General features: G+C 37.6%; 1 protein-coding gene across 1 annotated transcript; it reads right to left on the bottom strand.

Annotated features, from left to right (window-relative positions):
• Positions 1-4,828: 4,828 nt before the first annotated feature.
• On the bottom strand, positions 4,829-6,855 carry LOC104213749 (putative glycosyltransferase 7). Its single transcript, XM_009763295.2, has one exon. The coding sequence runs from the start codon at positions 6,254-6,256 to the stop codon at positions 4,886-4,888; it is 1,371 nt and encodes a 456-aa protein (XP_009761597.1). The 5' UTR covers positions 6,257-6,855; the 3' UTR covers positions 4,829-4,885.
• Positions 6,856-17,439: the final 10,584 nt, after the last annotated feature.

The following is a 17,439-nucleotide window of genomic DNA, read 5'->3' on the forward strand; positions in this document are numbered from 1 at the left end:
CAGAGGGTGAACTTTGATCAATCTAGGGCTAATACCTTTTGTAAATATTGTAAGAAACTTGGGCACTCAATTGATAAATGCTACAAGCTCCATGGCTTTCCTTCCACTTTCAAGGTTGCTAAAGGAAGAAGAACAGCTGCAAATGTGAGCATAGAGTCTGATTCTTCTGCTCCTGAACATCTTCTTGGTAGTCAGACATCTCTCCACACTGCTGCTTCTAGTGATCAAGGTTCTTTAGTACCTGGTTTAACTAAACAGCAGTATTCCCAGTTGATTTCATTACTACAGCAAACTCATCTCTCTGATTGTGGGCCTCAACCCAACGTCATGAGTTCTGCCAATTTCGCTGGTACTTTACTACCCAAGAATATCGTTTATAGTTTCAATTCTACTTTGCTGAGTACATCAGATTCTTTGACTTGGATAGTTGATTCTAGTGCATCTGACCATATGACTTCTAATAAAGACTTTCTTATTAATATCACTCCATTACCTATTCCCTTTCTTGTTTCCCTTCCAAATGGGTATAAGGTTAAAGTTACATGCACAGGTTCTTTTGTCTTAACTGAGTCTATCATTCTTCAAAATATTCTTTATCTTCCTTCTTTTAAACATAATCTCATCCCAGTGCATAAACTTACAGAACAATTTGATTGCATAGTTCAGTTTATCAAAATGTCATGCATCATACAGGGCCCTTCTCTGAAGAAGCCTCTGGATCTTGGTAAATTGGATAGTGGATTGTACAAGTTTGTGTGGGAGAAACCTTCTCAACAACAGCCTATCCTATCAGATGCATGCAGCAGCTTACCATCCGTGTCTGATTCTAGTTTTTTTCCTTGTTCTGTAAATATATTGTCTTCCACTTGTAATAAAGCTGCTATAAATACAACTGACATTGTTTGGCATCATAGACTTGCTCATGTTCCTTTTGCTAAAATGAAATGCATTCCTGAAATTTCTTCTGTTATTTCATCCACAAAATTATTTTCATGCATCATTTGCCCAATGGCTAGGCAAACTAGGCTACCATTTCAAGATAGTTTTATTCGTAGTTCTAAACCTTTTCAACTTATACATGTTGATACTTGGGGGCCATACCACACTCCTACTTACTCTGGTTCCAAATATTTTCTCACAATTGTTGATGATTTTTCTGGAAGTACATGGACTCATTTAATGGGTTCTAAAAGTAATGCTTTTCCTCTTTTGAAAGCTTTTGTCCTAATGATTCAAACTCAGTTTCATGTCACCATCCAGAAAATAAGATCTGACAATGTCTTAGAACTAGGAGCTAGTAAAGCTGCTACTACTTTCTTCTCTGACCAAGGAATTATTCATCAAACTGCCCACACACACCACAACAAAATGGTGTGGTAGAAAGAAAGCATAGAATCCTTCTTGAGGCTTTCAGAGCATTACTCTTTCAATCAAAAGTTCCAATAAGATTCTGGGGTGATTGTTTACTCACAGCTACATACATTGTCAACAGGCTTCCATCTCCTTTATTTCACAACAAATTTCCTTATGAATTGTTGTTTGGAAAAACACCAAGTTACTCTCATTTAAGAACCTTTGGTTGTCTTTGCTATGCTATTGTTCCAATTCCACATAGGGATAAACTAAAACCTAGAGCCATTCCTTGTGTGTTCCTTGGTTATCCTTTTGCTAAGAAAGGTTATAAACTGTATAATCTGAACTCTAGGTAATGCTTTATTTCTAGAGATGTCATTTTTCATGAGCATCACTTTCCCTTTTCTCCTGATTTTTCCTTCCCTGATATCTCTGCATCTTTCCCACCTACCTCCCCACATCCAATAAATTCTCCTGTTTCCTTCTCCTATGATGAGTACCCTCCTGTTTCCTCTTCTCTCCCCTTTGAAGAACCTGCTCCTCATGTCTCTTTACCAACTTCCAGCCAAAGTGAATCTGTTCCTTCTCCTTCTAATTCCACTTCTCCTTCTCCACCTGCTCTATCCTCACCTCCTCCTACTTGTTCTTCTCCTACACTTCCTTCTCCTTTCAATCCTAATTTTTCCCCTATTCCTTCTGACTCTTCTCCTTCCTTACCCATCAGAAAGTCTGCTAGATTTCATACCCAACCTTCCTATCTTAAAGATTACATCTATCAACTTCCCACTTCCTTTTTTGGCTCTATTACTCAGCAAGTAGATTTTGAACCTTACACATATTCTCAAGCTGCTCCTATTCCAGCCTGGCAGGATGCCATGACTAAGGAAATTGAGGCTTTAGAGGCTAATCATACTTGGGATATTGTTGAACTACCTGAGGATAAGAAACCGATTGGGTGCAAGTGGGTTTATAAAATTAAATATAAGGCTAATGGTGATGTGGAACGATACCTAGGCTTGTGATTAGGGGGGACGCACAGGTTGAGGGGGTTGATTTCAATGAGACATTTTCTCCTGTGGTAAAACTTTCCACTGTTAAATGTTTAATTGCAGTTGCTGTTAAGAAAAACTAGTCATTGTTTCAACTTGATGTCAATAATGCATTTCTTCATGGTGATTTAGATGAAGAGGTTTATATAAAATTACCCCCTGGCCTCTCTGTTACTCCTTCTTCTTCTGTTCCTTTAGTTTGCAAGTTAAAGAAGTCTCTTTATGGTTTGAGACAGGCTTCTAGGCAATGGTATGCCAAGTTGTCTCAAGCTCTTTATTCTAGGGGCTATCATCATTCCCCTAATGACTATTCTTTGTTCATCAAAGGGTTCCTGGTCATTTGGTAATACTAGCAGTATATGTTGATGATATTATTGTTACAGGTAATGATCTGTCTGAAATTTCAGTTCTGAAGCAAATTTTAGACAATGAGTTCAAAATCAAAGATTTAGGTTCTTTGCATTATTTTTTGGGGATTCAAGTTTCTGTTATGCCTTCTGGTCTTCTTTTAAATCAAAAGAAGTTTGTCATTGATCTTCTAAAGGAGTATGATTGTTTGGAAGCTAACTCTGTTGTCAGCCCTTTGGAGTTGAACCAAAAACTCAAAGCTGATGTTGGAACTCTTTTGCCCAATCCTGAAAGGTATAGAAGTCTTATTGGGAAGCTATTGTTTCTCACTCGCACTCGCCCAGATATTTGTTTTGGAGTTCAACATTTAAGTCAATTCTTACACACTCCTAGAGTTCCTGGCAGCTATTCATCTTCTCAGGTATCTTAAGGGCACTATTGATCTTGGGCTTTTTACTCTAACTCTTCTGATTTCTCTGTGAAGGCTTACTCAGACAGTGATTGGGCTGCATGCCCTGATACTCGCAAATCTGTTACTGGCTTTTGCATTTTCCTGAGTGATAGTCTTATAGGTTGGAAATCCAAGAAACAACCTGTGGTGTCATTGTCTTCAGCTGAAGCTGAATATCGCGCACTAAGCAAGGTCGTGGCAGAGTTATCTTGGTTATCTAGGCTGTTGGTTGATCTTGATGTCTCTTCTTCTTCTCCAATTTCTGTCTTCTGTGATAATATGGCGGCTATTCATATTGCCAAGAATCCAGTCTTTCATGAACGCACCAAACACATCGAGGTGGACTATCATTTCATCCGAACCACGCTGGCTGAAGGTCTCATTCAACTGTTCCATGTCTCCACTACTAATCAGCTTGCTGACTTATTCACTAAGTCACTGCCTGGAGCTACTCATCAGTTCTTTTCGGGCAAGTTGAAGGTGGTCTCCCCCTCCAACTTAAAGGGGGTGTTGGGCTTTCAGAATATTCAGTATCCGGCCCAAAACAAAAAGCATAGACATGGCCCAATTATTTATCTCTTGATAACATTTAGCATTAGTAGCTCTTTGTAATAGTTAGCCCATTCATATTTTCAGTCCATCGGTTATGTAATTCTCTAACAGGAGAGTTCTAGAACCCCTAATCCTCCATTAACAAACCTTCAATTTGTTCGATTCTTTCATTGTTATCATTTATTTGTATCCAAAAAGAACATAAGAGGAATACATCTTTCTAGAAAAAGCTGAATATGCAGTATAGAAATGTCAACTCGATCGGTGCATAAAGTATCTCACGTTCATGCAAGGTTGTGTGATGCTTAATCCGTCACGAAAATAACTTTTAACGTTGCTCCAAGACTTAATATATAAGGTAGAAGATCAGCATCTCAAAATCATTACAATGTGTCAATTTCATTGGCAAGTACTACGATACTAAGCTGTTCAATCAAATGTCCCTTTTGGTCACGCTCTCTAGGTCCATGTTACCAAACACAGTACCTCTGAATAGAACCACATGCGATTTTGTGAGTTGTGGCCATGTTCTTTTATCAATACAAGCTGCTTCCAAGCCTTGCATTTTTTGTCCTCAAAACTGTCTACTCTAACATGTGCAAATACTTCTGTCTCATAGATGTTTTTCCTTTTCCTTATACATACTGCAAGAGCTTCTATGTACCAATAGAATTTTTTTTACACTATTAACTCACAATACATGATAATAACATATATTCATCCCGGGGGGATGTAGAGTATGGAATACGGGTTTTCGGGAACCCAACAACTCTTGCATAAACTCTGTATTTATATTAAAAAATTCACTAAATATTTGTAAATATCTAACTGTGAACCCAGTTATTATTGGGTATTAATTTGAAATTACGGTAGGAACCCATAAGCCTCAAATCCTGGATCCGCCTCTGTATTCATCCATAAAAAGTGAATTAATAGTATACTAATTGTGTAAATATCTTTAAGTTGTCACCATATATAGGTAATCTCCATAATCACAAGTCACAGCTACCTCTACACGACAACATTCCAAATTGCACCATAAAATAGGAAGTTAAAAAGATAGAAAACGAAAAGATTATATAATACATGTTTATATATAGAGCTTAAAATTACAAAGTAACGAAGAAATCTATTAGGCAGGAAAGTCAAAAGGCACAGGAAAAACAGAGGAAGAATCAAGCAGATCTTTATGCATATAACCATACTTCCTGAGCACCTGATTATCAGCAAAATTCAATGCCTTCTGCATAGCATCAAAGCAAGTTTCACCAGAATACATCTGATTGTGGTCCCCACTACAAGGCTGACACCCTGTAAAATGTGTGATGAACGGCCTTCTCCAACTGTACCTCCCATACCCAGCATCCTTAAGGTGTTCCTCCCACACCTTACCATAACTCTCACTTACTTTTTCACCATGTCTCCTCCTTAAACTAGGTACCCCTTTCTCTATACCTAAATACTTGTCGGTGATATTATCTAATGTTCCTACAATTTCCACCCAATACCCCTCGAAATAATACTGGCCTTCTACGTAAATTTTATCTCCCCATTTTTCCTTCTCCTTCAACAGTAAATAAGCTAATCCCGATTGATCATCTGATTCTTGAAAAATCTTATCTTTAAACGTGGAACGTAAAATTTCACCCCATTTATCGTATTCCGGCGACTGTGGGCCCATCTTGGACCAAGCTTCCATTAAGTCCATAGACCATTGACAATTCCGAATCAAGAAAACTCCAGCATTGATACTTGTCCAGCTTTTTTGCTCGTAGATTAACTTCTCCCAACCATGCACTACGAAATTATGGGCTTTGTACCGGTCCAATGGAAGCTTGAAGTCCATGTCGGTGAAAGCAGCATCTGAATCGACCCACCAGATCCACTCAGCTTCAGGATGAGCTAACATGGCTGCTTTCACCGCTGGCATTTTTGCCCAGAAAGACCACATCTTAGGTTGAAGTAAAATGTTGTTGTAGAAAATATCGTACCCGTGGATTCTGCAGTAGTCCACTTTGTTCTTGAAGAACCTCAGCAGTAAATGATCGCCGATCGGATTTTTGCACGGCGTCGACTGTGAACCGGAAACCATCAGAACCCGGTTTTCTACTCCGGGAACAAATGAAGGATGCAGCTTCAGCCATTGCCTTCGCTTTTCGTCCCAGTTTTTCACCGGCTTCTCAATAGTGTATCTCACATCCGGGTCGTCATAGAAAGTCGGGTCGGGCGGGTCGTACCGTAAATCAAAACCCGGTGAAGTAGGCTCTCCCGGAGTTTCCAAAGCGGACTTCTTACCAACGGAAGAAGTGAAAAAACTTGGATCAGTATTTGGGCTAGTGCTCATAAACGACCAAAAGGCCCAGACCACTAGTAAAGCCACAATACTTCCACCGGCACATAGAAACCCATCGGAGAATAAAGAAGACACTTTGCTCTTACAGTTTTGCTTGGGCGCCATTGAGGAGTAAGATGCTTGTGTTTGGACTAACTGTGGAATTACCATTTTATGAGAGAGAAAACATACGTTACCCCGCCAAGCTGGCTTTTCGTCAAGTAGCAGAAGAGTTGTCACTATCTACTGGACATTGTACTAGGAGGAGTATCCAGCCTTGGTCCAGTGCTAAAACTTAGAGCAGCAATTTTGGCAGTGACTGAGAAAGTATACTAATTCGGGAAGATAGAAATGAGAAAAGGTGAATTGAGTGACGATAGAAAGTTAGAAATGAAGATGGAAAGAAGTGTCGGTGAAGTGTGTGACTAAAGACAGTGGCAGAAGGAAGTGTTCATCGAATCAGCTCACTTAACTTTCTTTTTTGTGCTCTTTGACTAGGCGTTTGGCACAACTGGTGATTTAATCGGTTTGGTGCGGCATTTAATGGAGGGTTTTTGCTTTCTAGTGCCAAATACAAAAGTACGCAGAGTTGGGGGCCCAAATGTTGGTTTTATATGGTGTTTCTGTTGTTTGTGGTGCTGAAGAGGTGAAGTGATAAACGGGGTGGGACACGTGGAAAATGTACCGACAGTTTAGGCTTTTCCCTTTATTGATTTTCGAGTTTATTAAGTACTGTTTGTATTAATGTGTTTGGGTAATGGAAAGTTGCCGTTTAATCCGAGTAATTGTCGCCTTTTACCGCGAATCAGGTCTATACAACTTTAATTAATAGCATTTTTCCAACCGTAATGATGCTAATAGCCACATCAGAAACCATATTAGGGTCAAAAAGAAAAATCGTGTAAGGTTAGGACATTGGAATGGAGTTTTTTTGGCTTCTTTTACTTCTTTAGTTAACGGTTACTTTGTCTTTTTTCTTTCTTTTTTATGTTATTCATGTTTGACCAAAAAAAGTAATCTTACCTTTTTTATTAAACTAATTAAATAATAGGATGGAGGGTAAATCCTAATTAATGATAATTAATTCTAGATTCGAAATGAATAATATGAATAGAAAAATATAGCTGAGTATAAATGCTGGTAGTGATTATGGCCAGATTTAATAGAATAAAGAGAGATGTATTAAATAACATTAAATGACAATAAAATGTAAATAAAGGAAAAAAATCACCCAATCTTGAGTGAGACGGATCCTCTTTCATTTGATAAAGATAAATAACAGACAAATACAAGAACCTTAGGACCCCTTTTTAGATCTCATGAAAGTCTGGGATCACAGATCCTCTAGTCTCTTTAAAGATATGTGTTTACCTATTTTCTAGAGAGGGAGAGGGAGAGAGCTCCCCTTTCTTTGGGAAGTCCTCTCTTCCTATTTATAAGGGGTATTCATAGAAAATTCAAAGCAAACAAGTTGTTTCATCACTGTCCGACCTCAACCTTATTGATGACTGTCCGACCTCGACTTGATAGCCTAATTGATGACTGTCCGACCTCGACCTGATTGATGACTATCCGACCTCGACCTTTTATCTCTGCACGCCGAATTTCTCTTATCTGATTTTAACCCATACCATTCACAAGAACGGTAACTTTGTCATTAAACCTAGGTGGTTGTTGAAACCGGATAAAAGCCAACCCTATGTACTTTGGTTTACGAATTGATACGCTGGTTGTTGTATATCGTCTTGCTAAATCCAATAGAGGAACGTGGCAGAAACTAGTACTAATATTTTCCTATTAGTTTAACCCCTAAAACTAACCCCTATCCGTAAACCAAAGGATTCTACCGCGTAACTAGTTTTAATTGTTAATTAAACTACCGATGACACATTAAGGATTAACCAGAGTGACGAGGTTGGGTACATTAGGTAAAGCCAAGTAGGGTGCTAATATGATATACTCTCAAATGTAAATAGTAGATATACTGTATCGTTTAGTTTAGTATCAGGAGAATAAATAAAATGCTGCAGTTGACCTGAGCGGTTTTGACTTTGATGATTGACAAAGAAATATATGCATGAATCAGGTCCATGGACAATGTACATAGGTGACGGGCAGAATAAAACAAAAGACATGCACGTGAAAGAGATAAGTATAAGTGGTTATATCTGATATTCCCTGAACGAAAATGTTGTATATTTGATAAGGAGCATGACTTCTTACTTGAAGAGAACTCTATCCAAGATAAGGGAAGAGTTAGAAGTTGAAGTTGACTAGAACTCATCCATCAAGGAAGAGTAAAACATTTGAACTCTAGTTAATCTTTATTTATTAACTCTATATATATATCAGTTGTGTTCTCTTTTACAGGTGATGCACATATACTGAAGTTAAGCACGGATTGAGAGCAAAATAGTAAGGCATTTTGCGGGCAATTCCTGTGAGATTTAAGAGTGCGATTCTGAAGCTACACGAACCAGATTGAAGAACCAGCTTCATAAAGAGTTTTATGTGTCTTTCTTTATTTCTAGTTCAAAGTGTAGTAGGCATTTTGAGTTGTACCTTTCAGCTTTCTTAGAAGCAAATTGTACTAGGTACCTGAGTTGTATCTTTCAAGTTAGAATTAACTTAAAGTAGTCGCAACAACTTGTGGCGTGTTGTTATAAGGGTTAGAGTTAATCCTTAGGTTTGCAAGAGGTTGTAAACTCGAGTTGTATTGTTCAAATTAGATTTAACTTGAAGCAGTCGCAACAGCTTGTGGCTGGTAGCTATAAGGGTTAGAGTTAATCCTTAGGTTTGCAAGAGGTTGTAAACTCGAGTTGTATTGTTCAAGTTAGATTTAACTTGAAGCAGTTGTAACAGCTTGTGGCTGGTAGCTATAAGGGTTAGAGTTAATCCTTAGGTTTGCAAGAGTTTGTAAACTTTGTTGTTGGCTCAGAGTTGTAGTGAAGTATTTGGAGAAAATCTTACTGGGTAGTAGGTCATGGTTTATTCACCTTTTGCCGGGTATTTTTCACGTAAAAATCCTTGTGTTCTTTATTTTCTATATTTATTATTCTGCAACTGTAGTGTAAGGAACACGTAAAAGAACCAGGTCCTTCTATAATTTTTACACACGAAAAATTGGACACCACACAAATTACCCCTCTCCCCCTCCTTGTGTGGTATTGAAGTATAAAACATCAATTGGTATCAGAGCGAGTTATCCTTGAAGAGGCTAACATCTTAGAAAAAGATCAAGATGAGTGAACTACTTGAAAACTGTAAAAAGCGATTATTATTATTCTTTGTAGAAGGAGAGGAGAAGAGATCACTTGCAGATGACTGATGGATGCTTCAAATGTGGTAAAAAAAAACCACATGATCAAGAACTGTCCTATGTGGAAAGTCGAGTGGAAAAAGGAGAAATCTAAAAGAAGGAACAGAAAGAAGGAACAGGTTCATGATGAGAAGAACTACAACAAAAGGTCATCCAAAGCAATGGTTGCTGCTTGGAAAGATAGTTCAGATGAGCACACTGATGATAATATTGAACGAGCTCACATAGCAATTCGAGAATCTGAAGATGAACATGATGAAGAATATGAGATAAGTTTTCTGGACCTTAAGGATAAAATTAAACTCCTTTCTAAATATAGACTATTAGAATTGTTGCCAACTTTAATTGATGGATCTAAGAATATAAGTTCCAATAAAGAACAGTTGTCAAAAGAGTGTAACTTTTAAAAGCAAAATGCAAAAACCTGGAAATAAACATTTGTAAAACTGAAAAGGAAAATATTGCTTTGAAAAACCAGGTTCATGCACTTGATACATCTATCTTAGAAATTCGATCTGAAAATCTGAAATTAAAATTAGGAACGGGTAAAAAAATAGCTAGTGACACACAACTCTCACTAGAAAAGGATATAGGAAAGGTAAAAGATGAACTTTATAAAAGGGATGAACTGGTAAGAACCTTGAAGGAGGACTTGACTAAGGTTAAGCATGAGTTAGATAGAACATGTAAATGGAACCGGTCCTGTGATGCACTTTCATGGCTACAAGAACACCATAGTAGCAACAAAAAAGGACTTAGCTTTGGAAACTCTGCACCTAAGTGAAATCACAAAAGCAAGTACCTTACACTCCCTAAGAATAAAATTTGCACACAATGTGGTAACATGGGTCATTATAAGAGTGAATGCGCTGCAAAAGAAAAAGCAAGTCAAAAGAACAAAAATTTTGTTCTAGGAAAAAATAGGCTGCCAAGTTGGGCTAAAAAGAATTTGATTCATCCTTTTGCCTATAGAAAAGGACCCAAACTAGTTTGGGTTCCTAAGACTAACCCCTCATTTCCTTTTGCAGGTCCAAGTAAAGGGGAGCAACCAAATATGGTACATGGATAGCGGCTACTCAAAGCACATGATAGAAAGCAAGAACTAGTTCCTTTCACTTGAGGACCTTAAAGGAGGTAATGTCTCCTTTTTGAAATGGAAAAAAAGGTGAGATCATTGGGGTTGGAAAGGTAGATAAGACTAATTCTCATTCTATTGAGAATGTCTACTTGATAGATGGACTGAAGTACAATCTAATAAGTGTATTACAATTGTGTGATAGAGGTAAAATGGTAGCCTTCACCTTGTTTTGTGACTAATCTTACCACTAACAAGATAGTTTTGCAGGAAAAAAGAGTGAACAACATATATGTTGTGGATCTGTCCACACTTTCAGATAATGAACTCACTTGCATAAATGTGTTGGATAATGATCCCCTCCTTTGGCACAAGAGACTTGGACATGCCAGTCTAAGCCAACTCAACAAATTAATTTTACGGAAGATAAAATTTGTGAGGCTTGTGCAAGGGGAAGCATGTAAGATCCTCTTTTAAAAGCAAGAAAATGGTAAGTACTACCAAGACGATGGAACTGGTCTATATGGATCTTTGTGGACCAATGCGAATATTGAGCAGAGGTGATAAGAGATATGTTATGGTGCTTGTTGATGATTACTCTAGGTTTATTTGAATACTGTTTTTAACATCTAGAGATAAAGCATTTGACATGTTCACTTCATTTGTTAGAAAAACTCAGAAACAACTAGGTAATCAACTTGCATCAATTAGGTCTGATCATGGTACTGAATTTGAGAATGTTAAATTTACTGAATTGTGTGATGAGCATGGTATAGGTCATAACTTTTCTGCCCCTAGGACTCCACATCAATATGGAGTAGTTGAAAGAAAAATAGGACATTAGAGGAAATGGCTAGGACTATGCTACTTGTTAGTAAATTGCCTCATAACTTCTCGGCAGAAGTTGTGAACACTGCATGCTACATCATAAATAGTTGCATGACTAGACCTCTTATTAAGAAGACTCCCTATGAGTTACTTAAAGGGATAAAGCCAAATATATCCCACCTTAGGGCATTTGGATGCAAGTGCTTTGTACAGAATAATAGAAAATACTCCTTAGGTAAGTTTGATCCCATAAGTGATGAGGGAGTATTCTTGGGATATTCTTCATATAGTAAAACTTATAAGATATATAACAAAAAAACTATGTGTGTAGAAGAAAGTGTGCATGTTGTTTTTAAAACTAACATTCTTTCTGAGAGGTAGAAACAAGATGATGAAGAGATTGGACTGACAAGAAACTCAAATGATGAAGCCACAATCGAGCCTGAAGCTGCATCATAGGAAGCAACAGGTGATGGAACATGTCCTTCCACCCAAGGCAACCTGACAGGGGGAAGTGACTAGAGAGGAACTGATCCTCAAACCTCGAGGGAACCTGTCCATGAACCTATTCCTCAGTAACAAAACCAGGAAGGAACAACCAAATAAATTAACACTCCTATTACCGCATCTACAAAATTGGATTTGGATGAACCTGGTTCATATGTTGATTAGAATATGTATAGGGGAATGATTGGCTCTTTGTTATATCTCACTGCTAGCAGATCTGACATTATTTTCAGTGTAGGCCTTTGTGCTAGATTTCAGGCAAATCCAAAGGAGTCTCACTAGACCGCTGTCAAAAGGATCTTGAGATACCTAAAAGGCACTACTGATCTTTGTCTATGGTATCCAAAAGGTAGTAATTTCAACTTAGTGGGATATACTTATGTTGATTATGCAGGTTTTCTTGTGGATAGAAAGAGCACCTCAGGTATGTCACATATTCTTGGCTCATGTCTTATATCTTGGGCTACCAAAAAGCAAAACTCTATGGTTTTGTCTACTGCTGAAGCTGAGTTGTATCCCCATATTTTGTGATAACACTAGTACAATTAGTATGACCAGAACGCAGTCCATCACAAAAGAAATAAGCACGTAGATATTGGGCATCATTTTTAAAGGGATAATTTTAAGAGGTGTTGATCACTGTGGCATTTTGTGCTACTGATAAGGAAACTGCTGACATCTTCACAAAAACTTTGAGTAGGGATCACTTTGAAAGGAACAGGTTAGAATTAGGGATGATTAAGAACACCTAAAAGAAATCGGTTCTAACTCAATGATTGGTTAGATAATTTGTGAATATTGTGAATAATTAGATTAGATATTGCTTAGTCTCATGCTTTTATTAGTATACTCTTGTGACATGTGCTAAAATATCTCACTGATGTATAATGATATTATCCTTATTTTCTTGGAAAAAATCAGTCTTACACAAGAGAACTTTCAGTGAAGAACCTGGTTCATCGAGCTTATAAGGTATATATTCTACACTACGCATAATTTGAAATATTTGCATATGGATCATGAACAGAAAAGTGTTCCACTTTATCCCAAACTACTTTTGAACCAATTAGTTACAAACGAACTAGTTTCATCAAGAGTCCCACGCGCCATAATTGTTGAAATATTTGTGGAAGAGTCGAACGTCTTTTCAAACTGAAACTTTCAATGTGATTAGACTTCTAGACTTCAAAAAGGTATCGTTATACACTCAACCTTTCCCTCTTTAAATTGGTATGACCTTACCCTCTTATCTCAAATTTTTTCGAAAGACCAAAATCTCCAAAACCTCAAAACTCTCTCTATTTCTCTTATGTTTCTGAACTGATCAAATGGCAAACACCCATGAGAATCCCCAAAACACTGAAAACCCTTCCTCACCACCCAAAGAACCTTCACCCACTCTTTCAACCACCCAAACCCCCAAGAAAAAGCATATCAAAATGATTGCACGCAACACAGTGGCCAGTAAAGAACAAGCTAAGAAATTGAGTGAGATGCTAAAAAAGCCAGTGAAGCAGAAGAACCCTAAAAATCTTATGAGTCCTTCAAGTATGCAACTGAGGGGGAAGAACCAGTTTTATCTGAAACTAAGCAGAATAACTTCTGGGTTAAAATATTCTGATATTGCGTTTAAAATTGTTGAGAGTCTTGAAAATAGGTTTGTGTTGGTTGGTATGATTGCTGGTGTAGAAACTGGTGGGTCTGGAAAAATTGGTAGTAAAAATAAAAAAGAAAAAAAGAAGAAAGTGAGGGTGTTGAAGTAGATGTGAGGGGAAAGGGAGAAGAAAGAGTGGTTGGATCTCCTTCACCCCCTCTTGTTGGTTTGATTGAAGAAGTTGGAGCAATGATTGTATCAAGTAAAGAGATTAGTGATGATGAGGAGACTATGAATGAAAGTATGGGGATAAAATCACAGGAGATAGGTGATGATTCTGGTGATAGAAGTGCAGCAGATGGGCTGGTTAGGTTAAGGAAACGGTCTCATGAACCAATTCCTTCTCTTACTAAAATAGACAAGAGTCCTGATCTGTTGCAAAAGGTGTCAAATAATTATAATCAAAAGAAGAAAAACAAAGTTGGAAAGACTAAAGAAATGACATAGGCGGCACTAAGAGAAAGAGTGCTCCTTCTATCCTTGTAGAAACTCCTCCACAAGAGGAAGAACTACAAGGAGCCAGAAGAAGCAGAGTGAGGCTAATGTAAAAAGGGCCTTACCTGAAAATGCTAAGAAAGTTGCCTGAAAAAAAGGGGCTGGTAAGACAAACGGAGTAGTCCAAATTGAGGAGAAGAACCTGGTTCTTCAAGATGAATATGAGGATGTGGAAGTACCCATACCTAGTGCCAAAAAAATAAAGACGTCTCAAAAGAATTCTCGAGAAACAGATGCTAAGGGCTCAATTGTGTCTAAAAGAACTAGGTCTACCAAAAAGAGCAAAGAGGCTCAAATAGTGGAAGAAATGGCTAAGGATACTGAGATTGAAATGCTGAAGTAGAGGCTGAGAGAGACTCTCTCAAGTGTAAGCTTGCAAAGTAAAAGGAGAATAATGATAGTGTTCTTTAAGATATATTGAAACTATTTCACGCCAAGAACCAAGAACCTGGTCCTTCCCAGTTTTAAACCCTTCCTAAGTCTAGTTTGTAACCAGTAACCCAAGTGGGATATTTTTTGTTTTTTGCTCATGGTTCTATATTTTTATTTCTTCTTATGCCTTGTGGTAGGATCTTATCAATCAATGAAATTCGCTGCTTTTTCGCTAATTTTTTGTTGATATTTCTTAGATGGCTAATATCTTTAGATTGAAAAAGAGAAAGTTGAATCCATGTTTGCATTTGAAGTAGCCCCAGTGGTGAGTGATATTTGTTAAAATCTGGTTACTTACCTTAATTATGCAACTTTTCGATGATGCCAAAAGGGGGAAGATAAGGTATGCTTTTGCTTTGGACTGTGATGTTTATACCTAATGAATCTGGTCCTTGATGATTTGTGACTTAAAATAAAAAGTGTTCTAACATTGTGTTGATGTTGAGCTGAGTTGAAACAGGTTCCATGCTTATGAGAAGCATTGAGTTTGTCATCATAAAAAATGGGGAATTTGTTGACCTGAGCGTCTTGGTTTTGACGATTGACAAAGGAACACATGCATGAACTAGGTCCATGGACAGTGTACACATGTGATGGGTAGAATCAAGCAAAAGGCATGCACGTGAAAGGGATAAGTATAAGTGGTTATATATGATATTCCCTGAATGAAAATGTTACATATTTGATAAGGAGCAAGACTCCTTACTTGAAGAGAACTCTATCCAAGATAAGGGAAAAGTTAGAAGTTGAAGTTGTCTAGAACTCATCCACCAAGGAAGAGTAAAGCACTAGAACTCTAGTTAATCTTTATTTACTAACTCTATATATATATATCAGTTTTGTTCTCTTTTACAGGTGATGCACACATACTGAAGTTAAGCACGAATTGAGAGCAAAATAGCAAGGTATTTTGTGGGCAATTCCTGTGAGATTTAAGAGTGCAATCCTGAAGCTACACAAACCAGATTGAAGAACTAGCTCCATAAAGAGTTTTGTGTGTCTTTCTTTATTTCTATTTCAAAGTGTAGTAGGCATTTTGAGTTGTACCTTTCAACTTTCTTAGAAGCAAATTGTACTAGGTACCTGAGTTGTATCTTTTAAGTTAGAGTTAACTTAAAGTAGTCGCAACAACTTGTGGCGTGTTTCTATAAGGGTTAGATTTAATCCTTAGGTTTGCAAAAGGTTGTAAACTCGAGTTGTATTGTTCAAGTTAGAGTTAACTTGAAGCAGTCGCAACAGCTTGTAGCTGGTTGCTATAAGGGTTAGAGTTAATCCTTAGGTTTGCAAGAGTTTGTAAACTTTGTTGTTGGCTCAGAGTTGTAGTGAAGTATTTGGAGAAAATCCTACTGGGTAGTAGGTCATAGTTTTTTTTTACCTTTTGAGCCGAATTCTTTCCACGTAAAAATTCTTGTGTTCTTTACTTTCTACATTTATTATTCCGCAACTGTAGTGTAAGGAACACGTAAAAGAACCAGGTCCTTCGATAATTTGTACACACAAAAAATTGAACACCACACAAATCACCCCCTCTTGTGTGGTATTGAAGTATAAAACATCACTGCCGTTTGGATAAGGGATTTAGTAGCTAATGAAAAGGGTCTTACAACGTCGTTTGAAGGAGTTAGTTAGACGGTAAAAAAGAGCAGAAGTCATTAACAGAATTTGGGAGGTTGTTAGGGATTTTTATAGTGATTAGTTGGGAATAAATAGGGAATTCTGTTGTACACATTCATTATAGCATTTTATGATGAAATAAAATCTCGTTCCCTTATTCTTCTTCACTGAATTGTCTCTTCTCCTTTCAGTTTTTGTTCAGGAGATCTCCTCTTTTAGCTCCTTAGAAGATTGAGTTTCTTATTAATTTCTTGTTTATAATCTCAGGTGTATCAATTTGGTATCAGAGCCACTAATCCTCGGAGGAATATAGCCATGGGGAAAACACGTTATGCCGAACTTTGTGAAGAAGTTGATAGTATGAAGGAATCGTTTGAGGAATTTTGAAAATCTATGGAGGTTCGACAGGGTCAGTCCATGGAGGAACTCAAAACTTTCCTGGGTTCTTGGATGAGTGAATACAGACCTACAATGAGTGAAAATCGTTCCCAAATCCCAGGGGAAATCCGAATCTCAAAGAGCACCATATGAATGATTCAGAAATTTTGATTACTCGCAAGCATCAAATTCAGTTTCCAAAATTTGATGGGACTGAGTTGAGGGACTGGGTTTCAAAAAGTGAGCAATATTTCGTTATCGACAATACGTCAGAAAATTTGAAGGTCAAACTAGCATCAATGCATCTGGAAGGAAAGGCACTGCAATGGCATCAAGGATACATGAAAAGTAGGATTACTCGAGAATGGCCGATATGGGGTGAGTATGTTAGAGCTCTTTTTGGTAGGTTTGGTACTGCATTATATGATGACCCAATGGGTGGTTTGGAAGATTTTAAACAAACTTCTTCTATACAAGATTATGTTGATATATTTGACAAGCTATTAACTCGGGTGGAATTAAGTGAAGAGTCCATCGTTAGTTGTTTTTTAAGGAGTGTAAAACTAGAGATTGGCCTTACTATTAAAATGTTTCAGCCCAGAACCCTACAAAAGCCATAGGTCTTGCTAGGATCCAAGATCAAACCTTATCCTTACATAAACAACCTTCCAAATCTTTACCTCCACTACTTCCAACCCTAAGACCAACTCCACACAAACCTTCAATAGATTTTTCTCATAATCCAGCCTATAAACCATCACCAAAGAACCCTAAAGTACTGTTCCGCTGAGATTGAGGAAAATAGGCCAAGGGATTATGTTTTTATTGTGATGAGAAGTACTTTATTGGTCATCAATGTGCTAAGAAGAGGCAGCTTTCTATATGGAATTGAGTGACTGTAGCGAATTTTGGGAAGGAGGGGAAAAAGGGGATAGTTCACAAGACTAGAGTATGATGTAATTGCCTCCAAATGAGGAGTATGATGAAGAAAATGGGGCTGTAATGATTCCCCAGGTGTCTGTGCATGCAATGACTGGTTTGATGGATTATAG

The sequence above is a fragment of the Nicotiana sylvestris genome, chromosome 2 (genome assembly GCF_000393655.2).
Source record: "Nicotiana sylvestris chromosome 2, ASM39365v2, whole genome shotgun sequence".
Classification (NCBI taxonomy): domain Eukaryota; kingdom Viridiplantae; phylum Streptophyta; class Magnoliopsida; order Solanales; family Solanaceae; genus Nicotiana; species Nicotiana sylvestris.